This window comes from Schistocerca americana, chromosome 1, assembly GCF_021461395.2.
Source record: "Schistocerca americana isolate TAMUIC-IGC-003095 chromosome 1, iqSchAmer2.1, whole genome shotgun sequence".
Taxonomy (NCBI): domain Eukaryota; kingdom Metazoa; phylum Arthropoda; class Insecta; order Orthoptera; family Acrididae; genus Schistocerca; species Schistocerca americana.
The window spans coordinates 288707453-288733167 of NC_060119.1; the positions used below are offsets into that span (position 1 = coordinate 288707453).

The following is a 25715-nucleotide window of genomic DNA, read 5'->3' on the forward strand; positions in this document are numbered from 1 at the left end:
GAAACATTCCAATGGCTTTTTCAGGGTGTTTGTTTTCAGACGTGTCACCCCATACATGCCGTACGTCCTGTAGTGGCACTACCATTTGGGATAGGAAAAGTCAGTCTTGGTGCTTTCTGTGCATGCAAGTTACAGCCAGACGGGGGCCTGTTTACAGTGAGTTACGCTCACCAGCAGTTTAGAAGTAAAATAGAGGCCACAGGGGCGTAGAACAGCCTGAAAAGTACACACAGTGGTTTGCATGGTGAAAGTCACAGGCAGAAGGGGCCCACTGGCCAACTTAAGTGTTATGAGCACGTGATGTGAAGTGGTGAGTTTAGCGAAACAGAGATGCACAGCCACATACAAGTAGGTGCCGGTTCACTAACAAAGCATTCAAGAGTGGCAGCTCTCCTGGATGGCGGGGCATGTCACACCACCGGCTACATACAGCAGCAAATGGAGCGCCAGCGTTCCAGGCTACAGCAGGTGACTGGTTCGACCCTCTGAGGCCAACACGAGGTCTGTAGCCAGCCAGCAGTAGGCCACTCCATGGCTCGCTACCATGAGCAGTCGTCTTGGCTCCCAACATGTACAGGAGACATCCAGGGCGAGGGCTGCAGGTTCAGCTGCTGGCGCTTGTTGTCGCTGCAGCCCATGCCATGCTGGTGGGGACGCGTGGCGCAGCCATCTTGCAGTTGTCAGTGGGCAGCGGTGAAGCAGCACAGGACAAAGGCTGCTGAGTCATCTTCCGGCGCAGCCCTGACGTTGTCATATCATTGTGGACATATAAGGCCGACACATTAGCAGAGTGCTTGACGGGTCACTGAGGTAGTGTCCTCAGCATTGTGGGACCCAGTGATGCAGACTGAGGGGAACACTGCACTGTAGCTGGAAACAATAAATCACTTCAAAAGCTCAGACGAGTCTTAATACAGTGCCATCTACCTCTCCTTGTTACAGTCCAATGGAGTATAAAATGCAGTTCATCTGAAAAGGCCACCTGTCACAGATCAGTGGACATCCAGCTGTAGTACGGGCGTGCAAATTGCAGCTATCGTCATCGATGGACAACAGTCTTCCTTAGTACTTCAACATGCGCTGTGCCACAGACACGCAGACACAACAATGTTTGCTGTATTGTCGTTGAGGAGATAGTGTTGGCAGCCCCTTGGTTCATCTGCTCAGTGGTACCACGTCTATTTGTCTATACCCATCTCCACAGCTGTCATCCACCATTGTCACCTATGGTCTGTGGTGCAACGCTGTTGTCTCCGTTTATGGTTTTAGATAGTCTCATTTTGCCATGCACAGTACATTTTAATCATGGCGACACGAGAGCAACTTACTAGCTTAGATGCTTCAGAAATGCTTTCACTCTTGGCTCAAAAGCCAAATTTGTATGTTAGGTCATTTTGACATGCACGGTACATTTTAATCATGGCGACACGAGAGCAACTTACTAGCTTAGATGCTTCAGAAATGCTTTCACTCTTGGCTCAAATGCCAAATTTGTATGTTAGGCAAATTGCTCTGTTCCCACATTACGACCATGCCTTCCCTGTTCCCACATCCTCTCCTTCCCCTCCACCCAATAAGTTTTTTTATACCCACTACTACTAGTGCTGCTACGTGCCGCCTGCAGGTGGGTATTGCACGTTTACGTCGAAACATAGGCGGTGATCACATTGATGTGAATAGACCATGTAAAACCTAATTTGCTGCCAGTCTGTTTCGTGGATATTGTCAGTTGTTCATTCGAGATGTGCTGCAACAGTTGCAGGACACTGTACTCCTTGGTTTGTTTGGAAGCTAAGATATTAAAAAAGGGAATAAATGGTTTTTAATGTCCATTGTTTTACGATTTCAGATGTGTAATACAGCGATTACAATGCGGTGTTCGTGAGGCTGAAGCCATTTGTTCTTTGAAATTTGGTCATAGTTAGTGAAAAACCATAAAAAAAAACATCTGGTTTGATCACTGCAGAGCCAGCAGGCATGACCCTATTGAAGGTACGATGCCATTGCTTAACCCTGACCTTTGAACTGAATCACCCAGCCATTTATTGGTGTACCTTCAGTTTAACTAGACTCCAAACCATGGTGCACTTAGCATTTTTCACTTAAGAAATATTGACAGAGTTAAAGAAAATGACACATCACATTAAAATCTTATTACTGGCCTCGAGTGGAACCCGAGGCCTTCGAATCCATAGTGTTGCTCATAATAATGGGGAACACATGGTTTTTACATGATGATCTGTAATCCCATTTTAGTATTAATGTCTGGTAGCAGTTGGCTATCAAACAACAACACTGTTGGACTGGAAAGGTGAATCAGTCCCAGCGATATTACCAAGCTTATCATGAAGTCACTGGTAACCGAACGCGACAGAGAACAGGGAGATTCTGTGCACATTTTGAAATTCATGGATTGAGAGTGATGGTTCTTGGTCTGAACAGCTGCAATGAACTCAAGTGGTTGATAGAAAACACGAGTGAAATCTGTTTTGTCATGACAGAGCGGATCAGGTTGTGGAAGGAGGCCAAGACTGGTTACTGTTAGTTACTCGTACACAAGAACACACAACTTTATTCCTCCAAAACACAACGCACAGTTTTCTCTTTAAAACAACAAGGATCAAATGGTTCAGATGGCTCCGAGCACTATACGACTTAACATCTGAGGTTATCAGTCCGCTAGACTTAGAACTACTTAAACCTAACTGACCTAAGGACATCACACACGTCCATGCCTGAGGCAGGATCCGAACCTGCGCTGTTCCGGACTGAAGCGCTTAGAACTGCTTGGCCACAATGGCTGGCAACAAGTATCAATTCACGACTGAGGGCCCAAGTAACTTCTCAATAATAAAGTTTAAATAATTCCTTTTTAAACACAAAGATTTAGACAAACGGCTGAAGGCCCAAACAATATTTCAGATCACCAGAGGAAATTCTTTACAAGCAAGCATTTACATATTTCAGCTAAATGCCATATTAAGGAAAATTTAAATTAATTCCTCGGCTGAAAGCTAATAATATTTCAACATAATAAAAGGCCACCTTCAAAGACAAGCATTTACACAGTACAACTGAAAACCATTTTAAGAAAACATGAAATATCTTGACGACTGAAGGCCCAAACAATTATTCAAGATAATTAAAGAGAAACCTTACAGATAGGAATTTACACAGTATGGCTGAAAGCCAAAGATTTTAAAACAAACACAGCTGAAGGCCTAAATACAGAGCAAACAAGAATTTTAAATAAAACACGGCTGAAGGCCTAATCTTAAAATACTTTACATAAGTTTCGGCTGAAGGCCATATCCTGAACATAGGACAGTCAAAATTAATACACGGCTGAAGGCCTGGCACAGTACTTGCCACCAAAGAAAATCACAAACACAAACAGTAGAACAGTGGTGCTCAGAAGTGTTCCAAAGGTCGGCCTGGGGAGGAAACTCTAACAACAGTTTATGTGACAGGCAGTCAAGCGTAACACTAAATAATTGGGTGGCAAAACGACCTAAGGACGGGTGAAGAACCAACCAACAACCTAATCAATTCCCATCCACTCTCGCAACTGACTGACTGACTGCTCCAGTACGCAGACAGCATTCATCTGCTCAGCAGAAATCACAGAAGCTACACACAGTTCGATGTAAACACTTGCATCAATAAATCCGACAATCGTAAAACCAATCACTGTGGAATAACAAGGAGAAATGTCAAGTCACACACACACACACACACACACACACACACACACACACACACACACACACACAGAGTTTTCATAAGCGACCAAATACACGTCTTCCGATGAGATGACCAACCGAACGACCAACCAAGGTCGTCCCCACTCAAATTATGTATGCTGGCAAAGGTCGAGCAAGTCTTGGCCGTCTGGAGCTCACTGCAGCTCCAACCCGACTCAACTCAATGTTCGTTCAGAACCCGGAGACATGGCGACCCGGGCACACTAGCTCGGATCCAACCATGCAGAGGTAACACTTTCCCATTGCCAGCAGTCGGCGAGTACTGCCTGTCCGCACCTCACTGGCGCTCTGTCCCAACTGAACTCCAGACACACGACGACCTCTAAATACTAGCGGTCGCTCCAGAGATAGTACGACAGTGCACTTATCGATAAGCGCTGCTGCTGCCACTCACAGGCAAGCAAACCAGCAACTTAGTGATGCCAGTAAATCGTATTGAAAGAGAAACGAGGTGACAGAACCACAAAAACAAGATGACGAGCAGTTTAGAAATGTGTACCATCTACTTAACTGCGATCGTAAAGTGGGGCACTCAACGTAGATTGAATTGTTTTACTTCTTTGTGATTTTGCTGCATATACAGCAGAATGCAACTGCTCTAAAAACAGTATATGTTTTTAAAATACAGTTTTGTTAAACACAGATAATAAACATGCAAGAAGTGTTATTGATTTAAACAGGTTTCTGGGTGTGGCATTGATTACTTCGAGGTGGTCATTAGGGCATTGATGGTAGGTGAGATGACCATATTAATGCTTCTGTAAACCACTGGAGGAGGAAGATATTCCTTTTAATGTCAGCTTATTTCATCTGGTGACAATGATTACTTTCAGAAATGTCGAAACCTCGATCACAATCAAGATTTTCAACAGCCGTAAGTGGAATGCCTTAATTCAATAATTTGGAGATGTGAGGAAAAGCTCTACATAAACATCTGAATAGAGTGTGATCAGCATAAGATAAACAGGAAGCTGATGAAAGAGGTTGTACTAAAGAATTGTTATGTGGGCTTGCGTAATGAGAAAGGATCTGATTGTACTTGTCATAGAGATTTGGTGCAGTAGTATTAGATATACCAACATGATACGTTCGCAACTCGTGTTATAGTGGCTAGGGTTGCTGCCTCTGAATCATGGGGTCCTGGGTTCGATTCCAGACCAGATTGGGGATTTTCCCTGCCTGGGGACTGGGTGTTTGTGTCGTCGTCGTCATCGTCGCCATCGTCATCGTCATCGTCGTCATCGTCATCGTCATCATTTGTGACAGTGGATAGATTGGACTGGGTAACAATATAATGCTATAAGAAAAGTCAGCATTCTAAAATATTATCCATATATGACATGTCGTTGGCATATATTATTTACTATAAATAAAATTCCCCCTTCACCACAATGTCCTTTAGAATATACTACTAATTTCTGGGGATTCACTCCAAATCTTCAGTCACTTAACAGTGGAAAATTACAATCACGTAACAAGGTATAAGCCATCAGCTTCAAAATTTATTTTAGAGGCGGCAGCAGGTAGAATTTTTTTTTTTCCTTTATTGATTTATGATTCCCCCGCAAGGGGGGAGGGGCGGGCCGACAGCAACTTAATAACGTCGCGCTACAGCCTAGAGGAAAGTTAAACAAACAATGGTGGGAGAACAAACAATATAAAAAAGGCGATAAAACGGTGACTTTGTTAACAAAAGTAAAATGGCAGAAAGTTGCTGAACCTTAAATACAAAAGCACGGCCTTGACGATGCGGATGAAGACACACAGGAAGGAGACATGCACAGATAAAAAAACACGGCTACAGTCTGGTTTCTGTTCGCATGAGATAAAAACACAACTAGCGAGAGTATGGTGGCTGTTCGCAACACTGACAGGGGATGCACAATACTAAACACTCACATAAAACAGCACTGTAGAAGCGACACGGCGGCAGATGGGAGGGGGGGGGGGGGGAGAACCCGAACCGATGAGGGGGAAAAGGGGGAGGAGAAGAAAAGAAAAAAAGGGGGGAGCCGATGGAGGGAGGGGACATAGAAAAAAAAGGGGGGCTGAGCAGACGCGAGACGGCGTAGGAAAAGCAGTGGAGGGGAGAGCAAAAGGACTCAGGAGAGAGAAGGAAGGCAGAGAAAGGGTAGGCAGGGAAAAAACAGGATGTAAGGGGGGAGACGGAGCCCGGGAAAAGGACAGAGGAAGGGAGGGGGAGGTGAGGATCAGAGTTGATTGGAGGGATAAATGGATGGAGAGGGCATCATCCCGGAGGGGGACTCGATGGAAGCCACCTTGGGAAAGGAAATGCTGTAGAGGTGGAAGGTAGGGGTGGACACAACGGTGATGGCGCGGTAGAGGGCGGGGGTTGGAGAGGAGAGGAGCAACCAGGGGATGAGGGGGATCAAGTCGGCGGGAGGTGTAGAGGATGCGGACATGTTCGAGGTAAAGGAACAGATGGGGGAGCAGGTACAAGGATACGTAGGCAGCTTATACTTCGTCGAACTGCAGTAATTTTCTACCATGACCATGAAATCCCTAAAGATGTGGCATGAATCCTTTGAGATTAGTAGCATTTAATAAAGGGCACTCTTGGAGAAGTAGAATCTTGTTGGTTGAATTTTAAAAGTATTTCATATTTGCAATGCCTTCCCGTCGTTTCTTGATACCTGTGCCCGGCGCGTGCGAAAGTGCTGTTTGGACGGAGACGACAGCGTCGGCCACCTGCTGGTCTGAGGTGACATCTAGCGGCAGTACGCGCAACCTGGAGGAGCAGTCTGCGGCGAGTGTGCGCGCACCGGGGCCGTCAAGGAGCAAGCAGCCCGTGAACACCGGCACGCCCAGCCCGTCCAGATGGCGAGCCAGTTCGTGCCCGAAGCCAGAGTCGCAGCCTGCGCAGAACCACAGAACTACAAAATATGCCGCTCCTGACTGCCAATATTTACATTCACAGACATTTCATAAATACCAGAATGAAATGTTCACTCTGCAGCGGGGTGTGCGCCATTATGAAACTTCCTGGCAGAGCAAACGTCTATGCCGGACCAAGACTCAGGACCTATGCTTTTGCCAGTATTAATCTGCCAGGTAGTTTCATATCAGGGCACACTCTGCTGAAGTGTGAACATTCGCACTGGAAACATCCCACAGGCTGTGGGTAAGCCATGTCTCAGCAAGTTCATTCCCTCCAGGAGTGGTAGTCTTACAAGGTGAACTTTTGTAAAGTTTGGAATGTAGGAGACGAGGTACTGGCGGAAGTAAAGTTGTGGGGATGAGTCGTGAGTCGTAATCGGGTAATTCAGTCGGCAGAGGTGTTGTCTGCAAAAGATAAAGGTCCCGAGTTCGAGTCTCGGTCCAATAAATCTTGGTCCAGTCCACAGTTTTAATTTGCCAGGAAGTTTCATTTCGCAACTTTTTTGCTGTTGCAATCTTTATGGTAAACTGTGCATTCCTGTTGAAATATAGTCATTTCTCCTCTTTTATCACTTCCCATAGGGTGTACGGCAAAACTCCATCGCATTGATACTGCTGACCAACACAAATTCTGACTGCCTTCATGTAACTCAAACGACTCATTGAAAACATAAAATCACATGCGCCCTCTGATCAAAACCTATGCCTTGTCAATACAAAGATGCACAGCGTATGTCTGTCTGGTTACCATAGAACCTGACCTCTCTAGACATGGTAGCCTTGCACTGTGTAGCTGGAAAGAATACTTAACTTCTTCCGACACCGTTGGACATGCGAATTGGAATGTCGTTCACTTGTTTGCAGTGTGCTAAATCGGTTCCAGTGTGGCCCTCCAATGCAATAAAATGTCAGGCCATAGCTTGTTATGGCTTTAGGATTGACTTTCTTATTAAATGCAAGCAGAGCTGCTCTGGTCATTGTCTTACTATCACAATAAACCTTGCCAATCAGTCAGACAGGCTTTGACCAAAACCTGTTTGGTAACGAGTAATGTAAGTGAGTGGTAAAAGTGTACAATACATTTTTCAGCGACCATAAAACTTCGAAACTTATCACTACTGTTAACGTAGAACAAGAAAAAAATATACTAAAGATAAAAATGCAATAATTTCCGTTAGAATATCATAAACCAATTATTAGTGAATAGTTAAGATTTATCTGCTGTCAAGGAAACTGGAAGGCTGAATATACATATCAACAAAAAGTTTGCAGCATTTTGATAGTGCCGTCCCTCTGAAGGTAGTAGATATTAGAGCAAAAAGAGTATGTAATCATATGTACATAAAAAGCTATACAAGTGAATGAAAGATATCTGGAACATTACACAAAATGAAATGGGTAAATAAAAGAAAGCAGATAAGACTCTAGTTTTGTTATACATACAAAAAAGTTAGAGTCCAGTGGAACAGCAAACACATTCAACAGCTACTTCGCTGGAAAAGCTGAAAATTTAACAAAAACGAATTTAAAAGAGAATTAGCAGCGAATGGGAAACAAGACCAACACTTGAAATTATCAATGTTTGTTGGCAATGTTGATCAGGAGGAAACAGTTAAGGTAGCCAAAAAACTGAAAGCCACTTGCTCATCAGGAATTGCTGGAACGTCATGAAGCATTTGGCACCCATCTCTCCAAAATTTAACTGAGCTTTTCACTAATCTATGTAACTGGTCACTGAAATGAGTCATCTTTCCGGAAGTGTAAAAAACAAAGAAAAAATCGTAAGGAGATTGTGGAACTGTGATACGGTTCCAGATACAATATTGTCTGTTGTAGCATTAGAGAAATGCCTAACACAAACACACACACACACACACACACACACACACACACACACACATACATACACAAACAAACAAACATACAAACAAGACATTATGACCCAGACAGACATTTTACACAATTTTTATCCGTAGTGTCAAAAAGTATTCAATTTTCTTATTTTTTTCTTACTTTTGAGGAGCCATGGCTAGAAGTTACGTCATGAATGTTTCCCAGTCCTGGTTCTACAGGAGGTATCTGATGCCAGCAACACGGCTGATGAATTGATTAAACGAACAGTCAGGCGCCCAGAAGAGTAGCACAGAATCACACCAGTAGATAGTTTACAAAACAACTGTCAGTATCAGTGTTTGTGCAGTCAATGTTTACTTTAACTAATTAAAACTATGGAAGTGCATTGCATAATTTCATAACCCATTATCGCTCCTGATTGTCTTTCTCTTTAAGGAGACTATCGATGTGTTGTACTGCACGCTACCGTTGACAAATATTCCACAGCATGTACACACCTAACTAAGATATAACACTATTGTATTCTGATTTTAGGACTCACAACAGAAAAAAATGTCATGATCAAGTAATCAGCGTATAAAGTATTATTGCCTCCCAGTAGACAAGCAGCAGAACGACAAATGGCTCTGAGCACTATGCGACTTAACTTCTGAGGTCATCAGTCGCCTAGAACTTAGAACTAATTAAACCTAACTAACCTAAGGACACCACACACATCCATGTCCGAGGCAGGATTCGAACCTGCGACCGTAGCGGTCGTTCGGTTCCAGACTGTAGCGCCCAGAACCGCACGGCCACTCCGGCCGGCTTTAAATTCAGAGGAAGTGTCAAAAGTTATCTTTATTATCTTTATAAGAAAGATTAATATTGAAAGAGTTTTTGAAAACATTTACATGGCACTTTGATATAACAATAGTACGAAAATCAGTTGTAGCAATTATCATATGCGTGCAGCAATAAAGAATAATAATATTTTGCTTTTACCTTATACTACACCGCTCAGGCACCGCCATCGACTTAACTTGGTAAGATAATACGTTTAATCTAGACTTAGGAGCACAGTCCTGCACTTTTGCACCTTCATTAGTAGCAAACTTCTCATCGTTATTTCATACGAGCACGCCAAAAGAATGAGTGTGTATAATTCATTTCGAAGTTAAATATGTGATCCATGTATATCGTTTTATGTTTATGGAATCACACCACTTTACAAGGCACTTGAATATTTTGGCAATACGTGCGTTTTAGTGTTGGCTTTGGCACTTAGTGTTATGTGGGCTAACATTTGGATGGAGTACAATTTGTAATCACACAGGTTGGGATGGGACTATGTATCACAGTTAGACGGTAAAAAAGTAGCAACCCGTGCCTCATAATGTAAGCAATACGAGCGTATATACACTATGCGTATAGAGTATGGAAAAATATGAAAAAAATGGAAAAGTGGAAAAAATACGGAGAAAAACGAAAAAAAGGAACAAAAGGGGAGAAATATGGAAATACCACAAAAAAAGGAAAAAATACGGTAGAACCCGGATATGACATGGTCGTAGAAGGTATCTTTAGTTATCCTTTGGAGTTAGTTGAAATTTGTGGCATAACCACTAGACCAAAGTGACTGTAGATATCTCGGATACTTTCCTAGAAAGCTGCAACTTTGTACGAAGGAACAGAACTATTAGAATCAGAATACAACCTGCTCCCATCATGTCCGAGATCAGTAGTAAAGGTTGGGAGAGGTCACAGACCTTCACTGAAAAAGATATGTGGAGCTCGTTTATACAGACGAAGAGAGACGTCACGTCACACGCATATGCTTAGAAACAATAGAACATTGTACACATGGACAGAGGCTGTAGTTTCTTGATGTAACAGGTAGAAATAAGTGATGGACTACTAATGCAGAGCCATAGTAAGAAGATGAAACTGTCATGCTCCTACTGGTTCTATGTGCATGAGAAACCGGTAAAGTTTTCTTATTCTGATTCCGAATCCTTTGGTATTCTCTCCCAATATATGCGAGTTGCAAGTCATATATAATTAGAATCCTAAAATATTTGGATGTAGTGTGAAGTGCATAAACGAAAAGCGACGCACATGGATCACGTATTGACACTACAGTAGATGAAATTACGAGAAGTTTGCTTATAGGGGATATAAGGCCGCTTGCACATCAGGGGTAGCATACATATTATTTACATGTCTTAGACTAGTTAATAATACACAGATGAAAAAACGTTTTGCATCATCCTGATTCCCAGAACTCCTGAAGATAGACGCTGACTGTGGATATTGTATCACAGACACAGTCCCTTTGACTGTTCAGAGATGTCACTAAAACCGGCCAAACCCGTAAACAACCAAGCATGAGCAGCGCCTATTAGACGGAGGGGGTCCGACAGCCGATCAGTTCCAGTCATTCCACAAGGAAGGAGGTACACGGCTCGTGTTGTCTATAGTTCAGCCCTTCCTAGACGGTCAATACCGCGGTTCGATCGCGTCCGCGTTGTTACTTTGTGCCAGGAAGGACTCTCAACAAGGGAAGTGTCCAGGCTGCTCGGGGTGAAGCAAAGTGATGTTGTTCGGACATGGAGGAGATATAGAGAGATAGGAGCTGTCGATGGCATGCCGCCCTCAGACTGCCTGAATAATGCTTTCGTGCAGCCACAGGACTTCGTGTCACGACTCAAACTGTGCGCAATAGGCTGCATGATGCGCAACTTCACTCCCAACGTCCATGGCGAGGTCCATCTTTGCAACCACGACACCATGCAGCGCAGTACAGATGTGCCGAACAACATGCCAAACGAACCGCTCAAGATTGGCATCACGTTCTCTTCCCCCATGAGTGTTGCATATGCTTTTAACCAGTGAGTCGTTGGAGACGCGTTTGGAAGCACCTGGTCAAGCTTAACGCCTTAGATACACTTTACAGCGAGTGCAGCAAGGTGGAGGTTCCCTGCTGTTTTGGGATGGCATTATGTGGGACCGATGTACGCAGATAGTGGTCATGGAAGGCGCCGTTACGGCTGTACGATACGTGAATACCATCCCCCGACCGATAGTGCAACCATATCGGCAGCATATTGTTGAGGCATTCGTCTTCATGGACTATAATTTGCCCGCCCCCCCCCCCCTCATCGTGCCCATCTTGTGAATGACTTCCTTCAGGATAACGACATCGCTCGACTAGAGTGGCCAGCATGTTCTCCAGACATGAACTCTATCGAACATGCCTGGGATAGACTGAAAAGGGATGTTTATGGACTACGTGCACCACCAACCAATCTGAGGGATCTACGCCGAAACACCGTTGAGGAGTGGGACAATCTGGATCAATAGTGCCTTGATGAACTTGTGGATAGTATGCCACGATTAATACAGGCATGCATCAATGCCAGAAGACGTACTAATGGGTATTACAGGTACCGGTGCGCACAGCAATCTGGAGCACCACCTCTGAGGGTCTCGCTGTATGGTGGTACAACATGCAGGTTGTGGTTCTCATGAGCAACAATAAGGGCGGAAATTATGTTTACGTTGATCTCTATTCCAGTTTTCTGTACAGGTTATGGAACTATCGGAACCGAGGTGATGCAAAACTTTTTTTGATTTGTGTACTATTGCTCGGCATTTGTCTAATTTCTTAACGATTTAATTTACTTTTAATCACTTTTTGATTGTTCTCTTAGGCTATATCAGTTAAGATGTACAGACTGCTTTAGACACATGTTCATATGGCTGTTTTGGAGGAAAGTTATCACTCACTGGAAAGAGAGGAGTCTGGGGATGCTGTCTGCTCGATGCTGTTTATATCTCTAATCGCTAAGGCGAGGAAGGTTATACCCACAATTGTTCAATTGGCAAGGTCTCTCGATGGCTCTTTCTGCCAGACTACAAGCTCCTGCCGTGGTCCTACTGTTTTTCAATGTTTAGCATTTTCATATCTTACATTATTAATTTTTTTTAAAAAAATAAGCAGTTACGCTCTTGTTATAAAGCGGTTCTGGAGGACAGTTAAGAAATGATCTTCCGCCATTAGTATGCGTTCTGATGTCTTGAGTAACACTAGGCATACAAGAAATTCACATCTACCCTACCTCTAGCTCTGGGGTATCCACGTCCTACTACACACACAGAATAGTGTAACTACATTCACACTTGTATTATATGACCAGAAGTGCTGCTGTTCTGGGTCTTTGCTCAGAGGTTTTTGCTATCGACACAAATAATTGAGTAAACTGTGTTTAAAATGTGGTGATCTAACGCAGAATCCCTCTCTTTGTAATTTAACTGAATCTTCCTTGCAGATTAAGACACTGTGCCAGATCAAGACTGGAGCTTAGGAACTTTGCCTTCCGGGGGCAATAGCTCTATCAACTGAGCTAGTCAAGCATGACCCAAAAACCATCCTCAGGATGTACTTCCGCCAATACCTCATCTCCTATCTTTCAAAATCCGTACTATTTTTCCTGTGAAACTTGCGGGACTAGCACTACTGCAAGAAAGGAGAGACATGGCTTAGCCACAGCCTGTGGGATATTCCTGAAGATTGTTTTGGCTTCGCCCGCAAAAGGCAAATATCCCGACTTCCAGTCTCGGTCCAGTATACAGTTTTAATCTTGTGGAATCTGTGTTGTGTTGTCCTTATCATCATTTCATCCTCATCGCCCAAGGTGGCGTCGACCGTAATAAGACTCGGACTAAGCGGCCGAACTTCCCCGGGTGGTACCCCCGGCCGGCAATGCCATACGATTATTTCATTTCATTTCACATGCCAGAAAGTTTCATATGAGCACTCCGCCGCAGAGTGAAAACTATTCTATACTTCAAATTATTTAACGTGGAAATCGCTTACATTAACTCCTGCTGCTGGCGTGGTGGTCAAAAGTATCCGGACACCCCAAAAAATATATATATTTCATATTAGGTGCATTGTACTGCCACCTACTGCCAGGTACTCCTGATCAGCGCCCTCAGTAGTCATTAGACAAGGTGAGAGAGCAGAATGGGGCGCTCCGCAGAACTCACGGACTTCGAACGTGCTCAGGTGATTGGGTGTGTCATACGCCTGTACGCGAGATTTCCACACTCCTAAACATCCCTAGGTCCACTGTTTCCGACGTGATAGTGAAGTGGAAACGTGAAGGAACACGTACAGCACAAAATCGTACAGGCCGACCACGTCTTTTGAGTGACAGACACCGCCGACGGTTGAAAAGGATCGTAATGTGTAATAGGCAAACATCACACAGGAAATCCAAACTGTATCAGGATCCACTGCAAGTGCTATGACAGTTAGGTGGGAGATGAGAAAACTTTCATGGTCGACCAGCTGCTCATAATCCACACACCACGCCGGTTAATGACAAACAACGCCTAGATTGGTGTAAGGAGCGAAAACAATGGACGATTGAACGGTAGGAAAGAAACGTGGTGTGGAGTGATGAATCACGGTGTACAATGTGGCGATCCGATGGCACGGTGTGGGTATGGAGAATGCCTGGTGAACGTCATCTGCCAGCATGTGTAGTGCCAACAGTAAAACTCGTAGACGGTGGTGTTATGGTGTGGTCGTGTTTTTCATGGAGGGGGCTTTCACCCCTTGTCGTTCTGCGTGGCACTATCACAGCACAGGCCTACATTCATGTTTTAAGAAGCTCCATGCTTCCCACCGTTAAAGAGCAATTCGGGGATGCCGATTGCATCTTTCTATACGATCGAGCACCTTTTCACAATGCACGGCCTGTGGCGGAATGGTTACACGACAATAACATCCCTGTAATGGACTGGCCTGCACAGAGTCCTGACCTGAACCCTGCAGAACACCCACCTTTAGGATGTTTTGGAACGCCGACTTCGTGCCAGGCCTCACCGACCGACATCGATACCTCTCGTCAGTAAGTGCAGCACTCCGTGAAGAATGGGCTGCCATTCCCCAAGAAACCTTCCAACACTTGACTGAAGGTATCCCTGAGAGAGTGGAAGTTGTCATCAAGGCTAAGGGAGGGCCAGCACCATATTGAATTCCAGCATTACCGATGGAGGGCGTCACAATTTTGTAAGTATTTTCAACCTGGTGTCCGGAGACTTTTGATCACATAGTGTATATTCTGTGACTTTTACTACTACAGAAGGTGCATAAGTGCAGGGCTGTGGGCCTAAGTATATTTGTGTGTATTTTTTATCAAAATATGGGTCTTAATTCTACTTAAAAAGTGTCAAAGTCATCCATACGTTATGACGACCCCCCATGCTAGGGTAACTTCACTTCTTTCCATGCGATTTTCGGGGTTGCGCTCTGCTATTAGCTTGAGAATGGCACCTCGCATTGAGCATAGACTTCAGGGATGATTAATAAATATGTTCTGTGCGCGCGAGATGACCTTGGCGTGTGTTATCGATGCCTTTGTGTATGTCTCTGCTCCGTTGCTAGGCACTGGAAGATGGCAGCCCGCATGAGTGCACATGAGCAATGGCGGGTGGGGATATAGAGCCACGTGTGTCAAGCAGAAGGGAAGGGACTTTCTGACAGAAATGTGAAGGGGTGTAGGTACAGTTTTATCCAGGATGCGTGAGCGCTCTATTGGGCCACAGGTAGCTGGAAGGTGGCGGCCTAGCCTTTGGAATGTTGCTGGCGCCATCACGCTGATTTGAAGTTAACTGCGAGCCTCTCGATCGTTAGAGGAAGCAAGCCTTCTCGGAGAACTGTTATTTGCTTGTATTGTAGACTTTATGGTGAACCATTTTCTGTAATGGATAGTAATTTTGTTCCTAACTGACGCAAGCCGGAGTGGCCGTGCGGTTTTAGGTGCTACAGTCTGGAACCGAGCGACCGCTACGGTCGCAGGTTCGAATCCTGCCTCGGACATGGATGTTTGTGATGTCCTTAGGTTAGTTAGGTTTAATTAGTTCTAAGTTCTAAGCGACTGATGACCTTAGAAGTTAAGTCGCATGGTGCTCAGAGCCAATCAATCCTAATTGACGTGTCGTCCACTGCATCCTGGTTCCTTTCGGGTGAAGCTAGTATTTGTGGTCATTCCTACGATATTGTGTTGTGAGCAAATGCGGTGATTTGTATTTTTCTAGCAGGCTCTGTTTAGCTGATTTCCTGACACACAGTCGCGCTTTGCGGCAACTGTTCAAATGGTTCAAATGGCTCTGAGCACTATGGGACTCAACTGCTGAGGTCATTAGTCCCCTAGAACTTAGAACTAGTTAAACCTAACTAACCTAAGGACATCACAAACATCCATGCCCGAGGCAGGATTCGAACCTGCGACCGTAGCGGTCTTGCGGTTTCAGACTGCAGCGCCTTTAACCGCACGGCCACTTCGGCCGGCGCGGCAACTGTGGATCGTAATTTGAATTTTGATTCCTACTTGTCACGTTATTGCCTAGTGTCGTTTGGTTGATTGTGCATGCAAGTCTGCGCTTACTGTTAAAATATTTCTGTAAGCTACTTGTCTGGTGTATTACCTAATCAGTGTTTGTCAGTCTAATTTTATTTAATTGATTATTTGTATTTTATTAGATTATTGTTTAATTCTGCTTATGTGCACGTATGTTTCAGAACAGATTAACCATTATTGAACATTTTGTCTGTTTAATTAAAGGGCAAATTCAGAAAGGGTCCTCAGTGTATGCTTGAGTTGGTCTTTGAGCTTTCGTCAGATTCTTTCTGACAATGCAAATACCTCGCACAGCTATAGAAAACATATCTATTTCGGTAAAATAGCTAATCATCTGATTCCAGTAAATCCGCATTACTTGTTATTAGCTGTTTGCTGAATTACCCATCTGTGTAATACTTATATAGTAACATGTTTGTTCTCCATTTCCGCCTGCGGGCTTAGCTAATTCTTTCTGTGTATGTAATCAGCTACTGCCGTTGTTTTCTTGGCTGTAATCCCCTAGATCAAGTGTTTATCTTACTGTGGCGTTCTATGTTTCAACTGTGCACAGTGCGGCCAGGGGTCTCATATTTGTAATTAGTTTCCTTCTAAATCTCACTTAAGAAAATTTAAGCAACATCGTTTAGAGGGGACTTTTACTGTCTACATCTACATCTACATTTATACTCCGCAAGCCACCCAACGGTGTGTGGCGGAGGGCACTTTACGTGCCACTGTCATTACCTCCCTTTCCTGTTCCAGTCGCGTATGGTTCGCGGGAAGAACGACTGCCGGAAAGCCTCCGTGCGCGCTCGAATCTGTAAGTCTGATTCATATTTGCGGCACCTCGTATGTTCTAGGAGCTGGCCGCTGTGGCCGAGCGATTCTAGGTGCTTCAGTCCGGAACCGCGCTGCTGCTACGGTCACAGGTTCGAATCCTGCCTCGGGCATGGATGTGTCTGATGTCCTTAGGTTAGTTAGGTTTAAGTAGTTCTAAGTCTAGGGGACTGATGACCTCAGATGTTAAGTCCCATAGTGCTTAGAGCCATTCATATGTTCTAGGCAATTCATCGATTGTTTTTTACAACTGCACTGCAGTGTAACCAAAACGCATATTTAATAATCCTATTACGGTGGTCAACATGACACGACAGCATATTTGTCTCAGAACGGTTCCTCTAAGTACAAACGACTTAAGAAATTAATGCTGCACGGTAAAACTCTACTATCGTTAGTGGTATGTCATTATTGGTGTTATTCCTGACAGTTAGATCGAAATGTAAGAAAAAGACTTTTTCGATTGAGTGCTGGGCACGCTGATCGTGTCATGGTTGCTCTGTGCCACAGTACCGCAGGCAGCCGCACTATCATGAAGACCATTGCTCGGCTTAGTGTCTCAAGTGCGTGGAGGATTCTGTCGTATGGGTATCTTTATCTGACGGTGGCACGAACGTGTGTTCCGAGCCAGTGAAAGGAATCTCGTGACCTTTATGTATTACAATACACAGTCGTTGATTCGTCCGCCATTTATTAGATTTCCGGTGGTTACTGTCAACGAATATCTGCGCACTGAGGCCATGGCGGTTCTTCCCCGGGCCTAGATGTTTCATTTATGGGGAGCGCCATTGCGATGAATGACGTATTTCCTGAGCTACGTGGAGACCTGCAATGGTCGAAGCAGCGGTCAATCGAGAAGAAACTACAAAGTTGCTACAGTTATCAAGTATGTCCTTGCGTGTGTTCTGCTCGCGAGCAGACCCAGTAGAAGGCCAACGTAACCGTCTCTGAAACACTGGTTTCTCTAGCATAATTTATTACATTAGGACATGGTACGACACATAAAAGTTTATGTCAAGTTGATTCCTGTTTGTGAGGGAGAATTGATTATCGACAGATACAATGCGAACACGCTGGCAGATGACGTTCACCGGGGATTCGCCATACCAACACCCTGCCATTGGATCGCCACACTGTGTACCGTGATTCGTCAATCAACACAACATTTTCCACTGTTCAATCATCCAATGTTTACACTCCTTACACTTAGCAAGGTGTCGTTTGGCATTTACTGGCGTGATATGTGGCCTATGAGCAGCCCCTCGACCATGAAATCCAAGTTTTCTCACCTCTCGCCTAACTGTCATAGTACCTGCAGTGGATTCTGATGCAGTTTGGAATTCCTGTGTGATGGTCTGGATAGATGTCTGCCTATTACACATTACGACGCTCTTCAAAAGTCGGTGGTCTCTGTTAGTCAACACATGAGGTTGGCCTGTACGCTTTTGTGCTGTACGTGTCCCTTCACGTTTACGCTTCACTATTACATCGGAAACAGTGGACCTAGGGATGTTTAGGGGGGGGGGGGGGAGGGAGGGAATCTCGTGTACAGACGTATGACACAAGTGACACCCAATCACCTGAGCACGTTCGAAGTCCGTGAGTTCTGCGGAGCGCCCCATTCTGCTCTCTCACCTTGTCTAATGACTACTGAGGGCGCTGATATGGAGTACCTGGCAGTAGGTGGCAGCACAATGCATCTAATATGAAATATATATATATATTGGGGTGTCTGGATACTTTTGACCACGTAGTGTATTATTTTATTCGAGCACGCCAGCAGCAGGAGTTTATGTAACCGATTTCCATGTTAAATAATTTGAAGTATAGAATAGTTTTCACTCTGCGGCGGAGTGCTCATATGAAACTTTCTGGCATGTGAAATGAAATGAAATAATCTCCCACCTAACTGTCATAGCACTTGCAGTGGATCCTGATACAGTTTGGATTTCCTGTGTGATGTTTGCCTATTACACATTACGATCCTTTTCAACTGTGGGCGGTGTCTGTCACTCAAAAGACGTGGTCAGCCTGTACGATTTTGTGCTGTACGTGTCCCTTCACGTTTCCACTTCACTATCACGTCGGAAACAGTGGACCTAGGGATGTTTAGGAGTGTGGAAATCTCGCGTACAGGCGTATGACACAAGTGACACCCAATCACCTGAGCACGTTCGAAGTCCGAGAGTTCTGCGGAGCGCCCCATTCTGTTCTCTCACGATGTCTAATGACGACTGAGGTCGCTGATATTGAGTACCTGGAAGTAGGGGGTGTCCGGATACTTTTGATCACATAGTGCAGTTGGGAGCTCCAACGTTATGCCCGTTATGGGGCGCCTTAGGGACATGGCTGCCAATAAGGGGAAGAAATTTAGTGTCCACTCCGTGAGTATTCCGGGCGGAGTCATTCCAGACGTGCAATGGGTGCTTCCAGATGCCATGTAAAGCACAGGGTGCAGCCAGCTGCATATGGAGGCTCACGTCGGTACCAATGATGTGTGTCACTTTGGGTCGGAAGAGCTTCTCGAGCGGCTAACAGATGTGGTAAAGGCTGCCAGTCTTGTTCACGAGATGAAAGCATAAGTGACCATTTGCAGCATAGTCGACAGGACCGATTGCGGGCCTCTGGTACAGAGCCGAATGGAGGATCTGAATTAGAGGCTCAGACGGTTCTGCGACCGTGTAGGCTGCAGATTCCTCGACTTGCCCCATGGGGCGACTGTGTTTCGTGTTCCGCTGAATATGTCAGGATTCCACTTCACGCAGGAGGCGGCTACACGGGTAGCCGGGGCTGCGTGGCGTGGATGAGCTGTTTTTTTGGGTTAGATGATCTCGGGAAAACACAAGAAGGGGTTCAGCCACAAAAGGTGCAGGCCGAACGCAGGAAGAACGTAGATGCAGGAACCATCGGTATACAGTTGTAAATTGTTGTGGCAGTGTTGGGAAAGTAATAGAGCTCCAAGCGCTAATAGAAAGCACTGATGCTCAAATCGTTGTAGGCACTGAAACTGGTTAAAGCCGGAGATAAGCTCAGCCGAAATTTTTGGGAAGATCCTAACGGTCTTCCGAGAGGATGGGCTGAACAAAGTTGGCGGTAGCGTGTTTGTTGCTTTTAGAAGTCGCGAAATTGAAGTAGATATTTCATGTGAGTTAGTATGGACAGAGATCATTGTTGGCAACCGGAATAAAATAATAATTGGACGCTTTTACCGATCTCCCAGTTCAGATGATACAATTGCTGAAAAGTTCAAAGAAAAGTTGAGTTTGATATCAAACACATACCCCACTCATACAATTACAGTTGGTGGTGATTTTAATTTACCCTTTATATGCTGGCGAAAATACGTATTTAATTCCGGAGGTACCCATAAAACATCATCTGAAATTGTGCTAAAGGCATTCTCTGAAAATTATTTCGAGCAGTTAGTTCATGAGCCGACCCGACTATTAAACGGTTGTGAAAACACACTTGATCTCTTAGCAACAAATAATAACGAGCATCAAAACGGATACAGGGATCAGTGAATACAGGTTTGTCGTAGCGAGACTGAATTTTGCAACCACCAAATCCTACAAAAATAAATTAAAAATATACCTATACAAAGAAGCAGATAGAAAGTCACTTGACGCAATCCTGAGAGATAATCTACACTGCTTCCAAATTAACAATATAAGTGTAGAAGAGATGTGGCTTGATTTAGAGTAATAGCATCGACAGCAATTAGAGATTTGTACCAAATCCTCCTTGGTACACAAAACGGTTCAGAACACTGTTGCAGAAACAACGAAAAAAAAAACATGCCAAATCTGAACAGACGCGAAATCTCCAAGATTCGCGATCTTTTACAGAAGCTCGAAATGTATCGCTGACTTCAATGCGAGATGCTTATAATAGCTTCCACAACGAAACTTTGTCTCGAAACCTGACAGAAAATCCAAAGAGATTCAGGTCGTATGCGACGTATGCTACCAGCATGACACAATTAATGCCATCTCTGTGCGATAGCAATGGAGATACCGGTACTATCAAAGACAGTGATTCCAAAGGAGAGTTACTAAACACAGCCTTCCGAAATGCCTTCACAAAAGAAGGCGAAGTAAATATTCCGGATTCCAAACAAGAACAGCTGCCAGTATGAGTAACGTAGAAGTAAATATCCTCGGAGTAGTGAAGCACTTAATAAAAGCAAGTCTTCTGGTCCAGAATACATACCAATCAGGTTCCTTTCAGAGTATGCCGATGCAATAGCTCCATATTTAGCAATCATATACAACCGTTCGCTCGACGAAAGATCCGTACCTAAATGCTGGAATGTTGCACAGGTCACACCAATATTCAAGAACGGTAGTAGGATAACTAGCTCCTTATTCGCATGAAGTGTTGAGTGCTATTGGCTAGGGATTTCAGATCGATTCCGTATTTCTGGATTTCCAGAAGGCTTTTGACACTGTAGCACACAAGGGGTTTATAGTGAAATTGTGTGCTTATGGAATATCGTCTCAGCTGTGTGACTGAATTTGTGACCTCTTGTCAGACAGGTCACAGTTCGTAGTAATTGACAGAAAGTGATCGAGTAAAACAGATGTGGTTTCTGGCGTTCCCCAAGGTAGTGTTAAAGGCCATTTGGTGTTCTTTATCTACATAAACGATTTGGGAGGCAATCTGAGCAGCCGTCTTATTTTGTTTGCAGATGACGCTGTCGTTTATCGACTAATAAAGTCATCAGAAGATCAAAACAAACTGAAAAACGATATAGAAAAGATATCTGAATGGTGCGAAAATTGACAGTTGACCCTAAATAACGAAAAGTGTAAGGTCATCCACATGAGTGCTAAAAGAAACTCGTTAAACTTCTGTTACACGACAAAATCAGTCAAATATAAAGGCCGTAAATTCAACTAAATACCTAGGAATTACAATTACGAACAACTTAAATTGGAAGGAACACACAGAAAATGTTGTGGGGAAGGCTAACCAAAGACTCCGTTTTATTGGCAGGACACTTAGAAAATTTAACAGATCTACTAAGGAGACTGCCTACACTACGCTTGTCCGTACTCTTTTAGAATACTGCTGCGCGGTGTGGGATCCTTACCAGATAGGACTGACGGAGTACGTCAAAAAAGTTCAAAGAAAGGCAGCACGTTTTGTATTATCGCGAAATATGGGAGAGAGTGTCACAAAATGATGCAGGATTTGGGCTGGACATCATTAAAAGAAAGACGTTTTTCGTTGCGACGGAATCTTCTCAGGAAATTCCAATCACCAACTTTCTCCTCCGAATGGGAAAATATTTTGTTGGTGCCGACCTACATATGGAGAAACAATCACCACGATAAAATGTGGGAAATCAGAGCTGGTACGGAAAGATATAGGTGTTCGTTCTTTCCGCGTGCTATACGAGATCGGAATAATAGAGAATTGTGAAGGTGTTTCGATGAACCCTCTGCCAGGTACTTCAATGTGATTTGCAAAGTATCTATGTAGATGTAGATTTAGATGCTGGCAACTCAGATTCTCTACAGTTTGTATCCTGTCACTCTTTCTAAGCAACAATACTTTACTGCCTTTCCTTCCTTGTGAAACCAGTGGTCATAGTTGCTATCAAGGTCTTGTGGGTTCAGGACTGTTTGTTGCTAGGAGGTCTAAGACCTTACTTTCACGGGCTGGTTCTCTAATTACCTGCTCGACGTAATTTTCGAACAAGACGTATTTTGGTACCAGTTATAATAGCATAACTCTCCCAATCTATACTTGCCAAGTTGAAATCACTTCATATTACATTGGCGTGATCAGGAAAATCATTAAACGATATTCTGCAAGTTCTCCCTGAAACGCTCTACCGCTATAGCTCCTGACTCAGGCAGTCTATAAAAGCATCTGATTATCATTTCTGATCAACCTTCGACGCTTCACTTCATTCAGATTAATTCACATTTGGACTTCGTGATAACCTGGATAGATAATATAGAATTCCTTAGTGCAAAAAATACGCCGCCACCATTGGTGACTAACCTATCCTTACGATAAATATTCCAGTCTTAGGATTTCGTTACTATTCCCGTCTGGTTTGAACCAACTTTTTATTCCTAATACTATCTGAGAATTATAACCCTGAATGAGTGAGACTAATCCTATACTTATGAGATAATTACTATATTCCATCTGCGACAACGGGCAATCTCTGAGTTCGTTGTGGCTAATGTAACTTCTGTTCCTGCGGGCATTTGCCTCTGATCCCAAGAGGGGAGGGTTTACTGACCGAAAAAAAAAAAGCATATGCATGCCACATTTACCCGCTATAGCGGAGGTCAAGAAACTCACATCTTAAGCCGTAATTTTTCCCGAGGGCATGCAGATTTATTGTATGGTTAAGTGATGATGGCGTCCTCTTGGGTAAAATATTCCGGAGGTAAAATAGTCCCCCATTCGGATCTCCGGGCGGAGATTACTCTGGGGGACGTCGTTATCAGGAGAAAGAAAACTGGCGTTCTACGGATCGGAGCGTGGAATGTCAGATCCCTTTTCGGCAGATAGGTTAGAAAATTTAAAAAGGGAAATGGATAGGTTAAAGCTAGATATGGTGGGAATTAGTGAAGTTCGCTGGCAGGAGGAACAAGACTTATGGTCAGGTGGATACTGGGTTATAAATACAAAATCAAATAGGAGTAACGCGGGAGTGAATAAAAAAATAGGACTGCGGGCAAGTTACTACAAACAGCATAGTGAACGCATTATTGTAGCAAAGACAGACACGAAGCCCACACCCACCACAGTAGTACAAGTTTATATGCCAACTAGCTCCGCAGATGACAAAGAGATTGATGAAATGTATGATGAGATAAAAGAAATTATTCAGATAGTGAAGGGAGACGAAAATTTAATAGTAATGAGTGACTTGAATTCGATAGTAGGGAAAGGAAGGGACGGAAAAGTAGTAGGTGAATATGGAATGGGGTAAGGAATGAAAGAGGATGCCGCCTGTAGAATTTTACACAGAGCGTAACTCAGTCATAGCTATCACTTGTTTCAAGAATCATGAAAGAAAGTTCTATACATGGAAGAGGCCTAGAAACACTGGAAGGTTTCAGATAGAGACATAGATTTAGGAACCAGATTTAAAATTGTAAGACATTTCCAGGGGCAGATGTGGCCTCTGACCACTATATATTGGTTATTAATTGCAGATTAAAACTGAAGAAACTGCAAAAAGGTGGGAATTTAAGGATATGGGACCTGCATAAACTGAAAGAACGAGAGGTTGTAGAGAGTTTCAGAGAGAGCATTAGGGAACGACTGACAAGAACGGAGGAAAGATATAGAGTAGAAGAAGAATGGGCAGCAGAGGATCAAGTAGGTAAAAATACCAGGGCTACCAGAAATCCTTGAGTAACAGAAGAAATATTGAATTTTATTGATGAAAGGAGAAAATATAAAAGTGCAGTAAACGAAGCAGGCAAAAAAGAATACAAACGTCTCAAAAATGAGATCGAAAGGAGGTGCAAAATGGTTTTGAATGAGCAGTTATTTTAATACTGTCTGAGTATTGGATTTGGTGAGCAGTTGTGAACAGACATCAGTTCGGTTGTGGCGCAGCAGCAAGCAGGTCCGTGCAGCGCGAGATCAAGCCAGGGCTGCTTGCGTCGTGCTGCCACTGCCGGATCGAGGAGGCGTAGCTGCGAGAGCGACGACTTCGTTGCACACCGAACCCTGGACGTTTTAGTTGAGTGAAGAGTCAACTGCTAATGCAACCTCAACTATTCTGAGACCTCGCCTTTGGTTGGCAGGTTGTTGCTCCCGGGGTAGCTGAGCCTGGCGGCAATGAGTGATGTGTTTCGAGGCGGTGAAATACTGCAGCCATCTTTCTCTATTTAATTTAGTATTATTCTTATTAGTGAAGTGCAACCAGCGGTATTTTCTGCCTTGTGGGCGCTAACGCCCCAGTTACCTGCCCTGGAGGTTAGCGCACTTTACTGGCAGTGTACCTTTACTCGTTGTGTTGATGCTGTCCAACATGGCATGTAGTTCGACAGCCTCTTCTTTTGTACTGTGCATATTTTTTGGGAGGTCTACCTTGGTTCTAGTGTTTCCTTTGGCCTTGGATGTTTTCTGAAGACGTAGTGCTGTCTGTCTCTTCGCCCTTCCCTAGAAATATTCCATCATGTACCGGTGATTGGTTAGGTGGTAGGTTGGCACTTAAGCTGCCCATAGTTTGAGTTGCCATCCTGTTACGTGAGTTCAACTCTTGGCTGCCTGTCTCACCTTACTTATGTTTGAGTTACCTTCCCAGGCCGACGCTTGGACCACTTGCTGAGACTCACTTGACCTGATTCCTTAGATTGTGATGTTTGTATTAAGGATATTTGTAATGTACTAATTATTCTTTCATGATAAGGCCTTCAGCTGCGTTGCAGTATGTTTTGTAAGCAAATTTGTTTTAAAAGCAAGGTATTTATTTTAAAGGTTCTATTTGGAATTGTTCTTCTGACTTCTAATTCAGGCCTTCAGCCGTTTGTGATTTGAAGTTGTGAGTGGCCTTAAGCCGGGCAATAATTTTACTTATTTCGTAATAAGGCCTTCAGCCGTGTTACAGTAAGCTTTTTTTTTTAAGCAGTTTGTTTTAAAAGCGAGGTATTTGTTGAGATGTGTGCTGTGACTTCTAATTCAGACCTGCAGCAGTTGATATTTGAAATTGTTTGTGGCCTTGAGCCGAGTAATAATTTCACTTCTTTTATAATAAGGCCTTCAGCCGTGTTACAGTTTGTTTTAAAACGAATTATTTATCTTAATATGTGCTATTTCGAATTGTTCTTCTGACTTTTAATTCAAGCCTTCAGGCGTTTGTTGTTTGAGGTTAATGTTGGTTGCCTTTGGCCCTAAAATTGTGCAATTTTTTTCTGTGATAAGACCTTCAGTAGTCATACAATCAATTGTGTTTTTTAGAGATTGTTTTAAAATTTTAATTTTT

The 25715-nt window shown here is 43.8% G+C and overlaps 1 protein-coding gene across 1 annotated transcript in view; it reads right to left on the minus strand.

Annotated features, from left to right (window-relative positions):
• Positions 1-25715, minus strand: part of LOC124594918 (estradiol 17-beta-dehydrogenase 2-like) — a 128186-nt gene that overhangs the window by 75258 nt on the left and 27213 nt on the right. The window contains exon 3 of the mRNA XM_047133410.1: positions 6419-6640. Coding sequence (XP_046989366.1) covers positions 6419-6640 — 222 coding nt within the window. The remainder of the gene's footprint in view (positions 1-6418; positions 6641-25715) is intronic.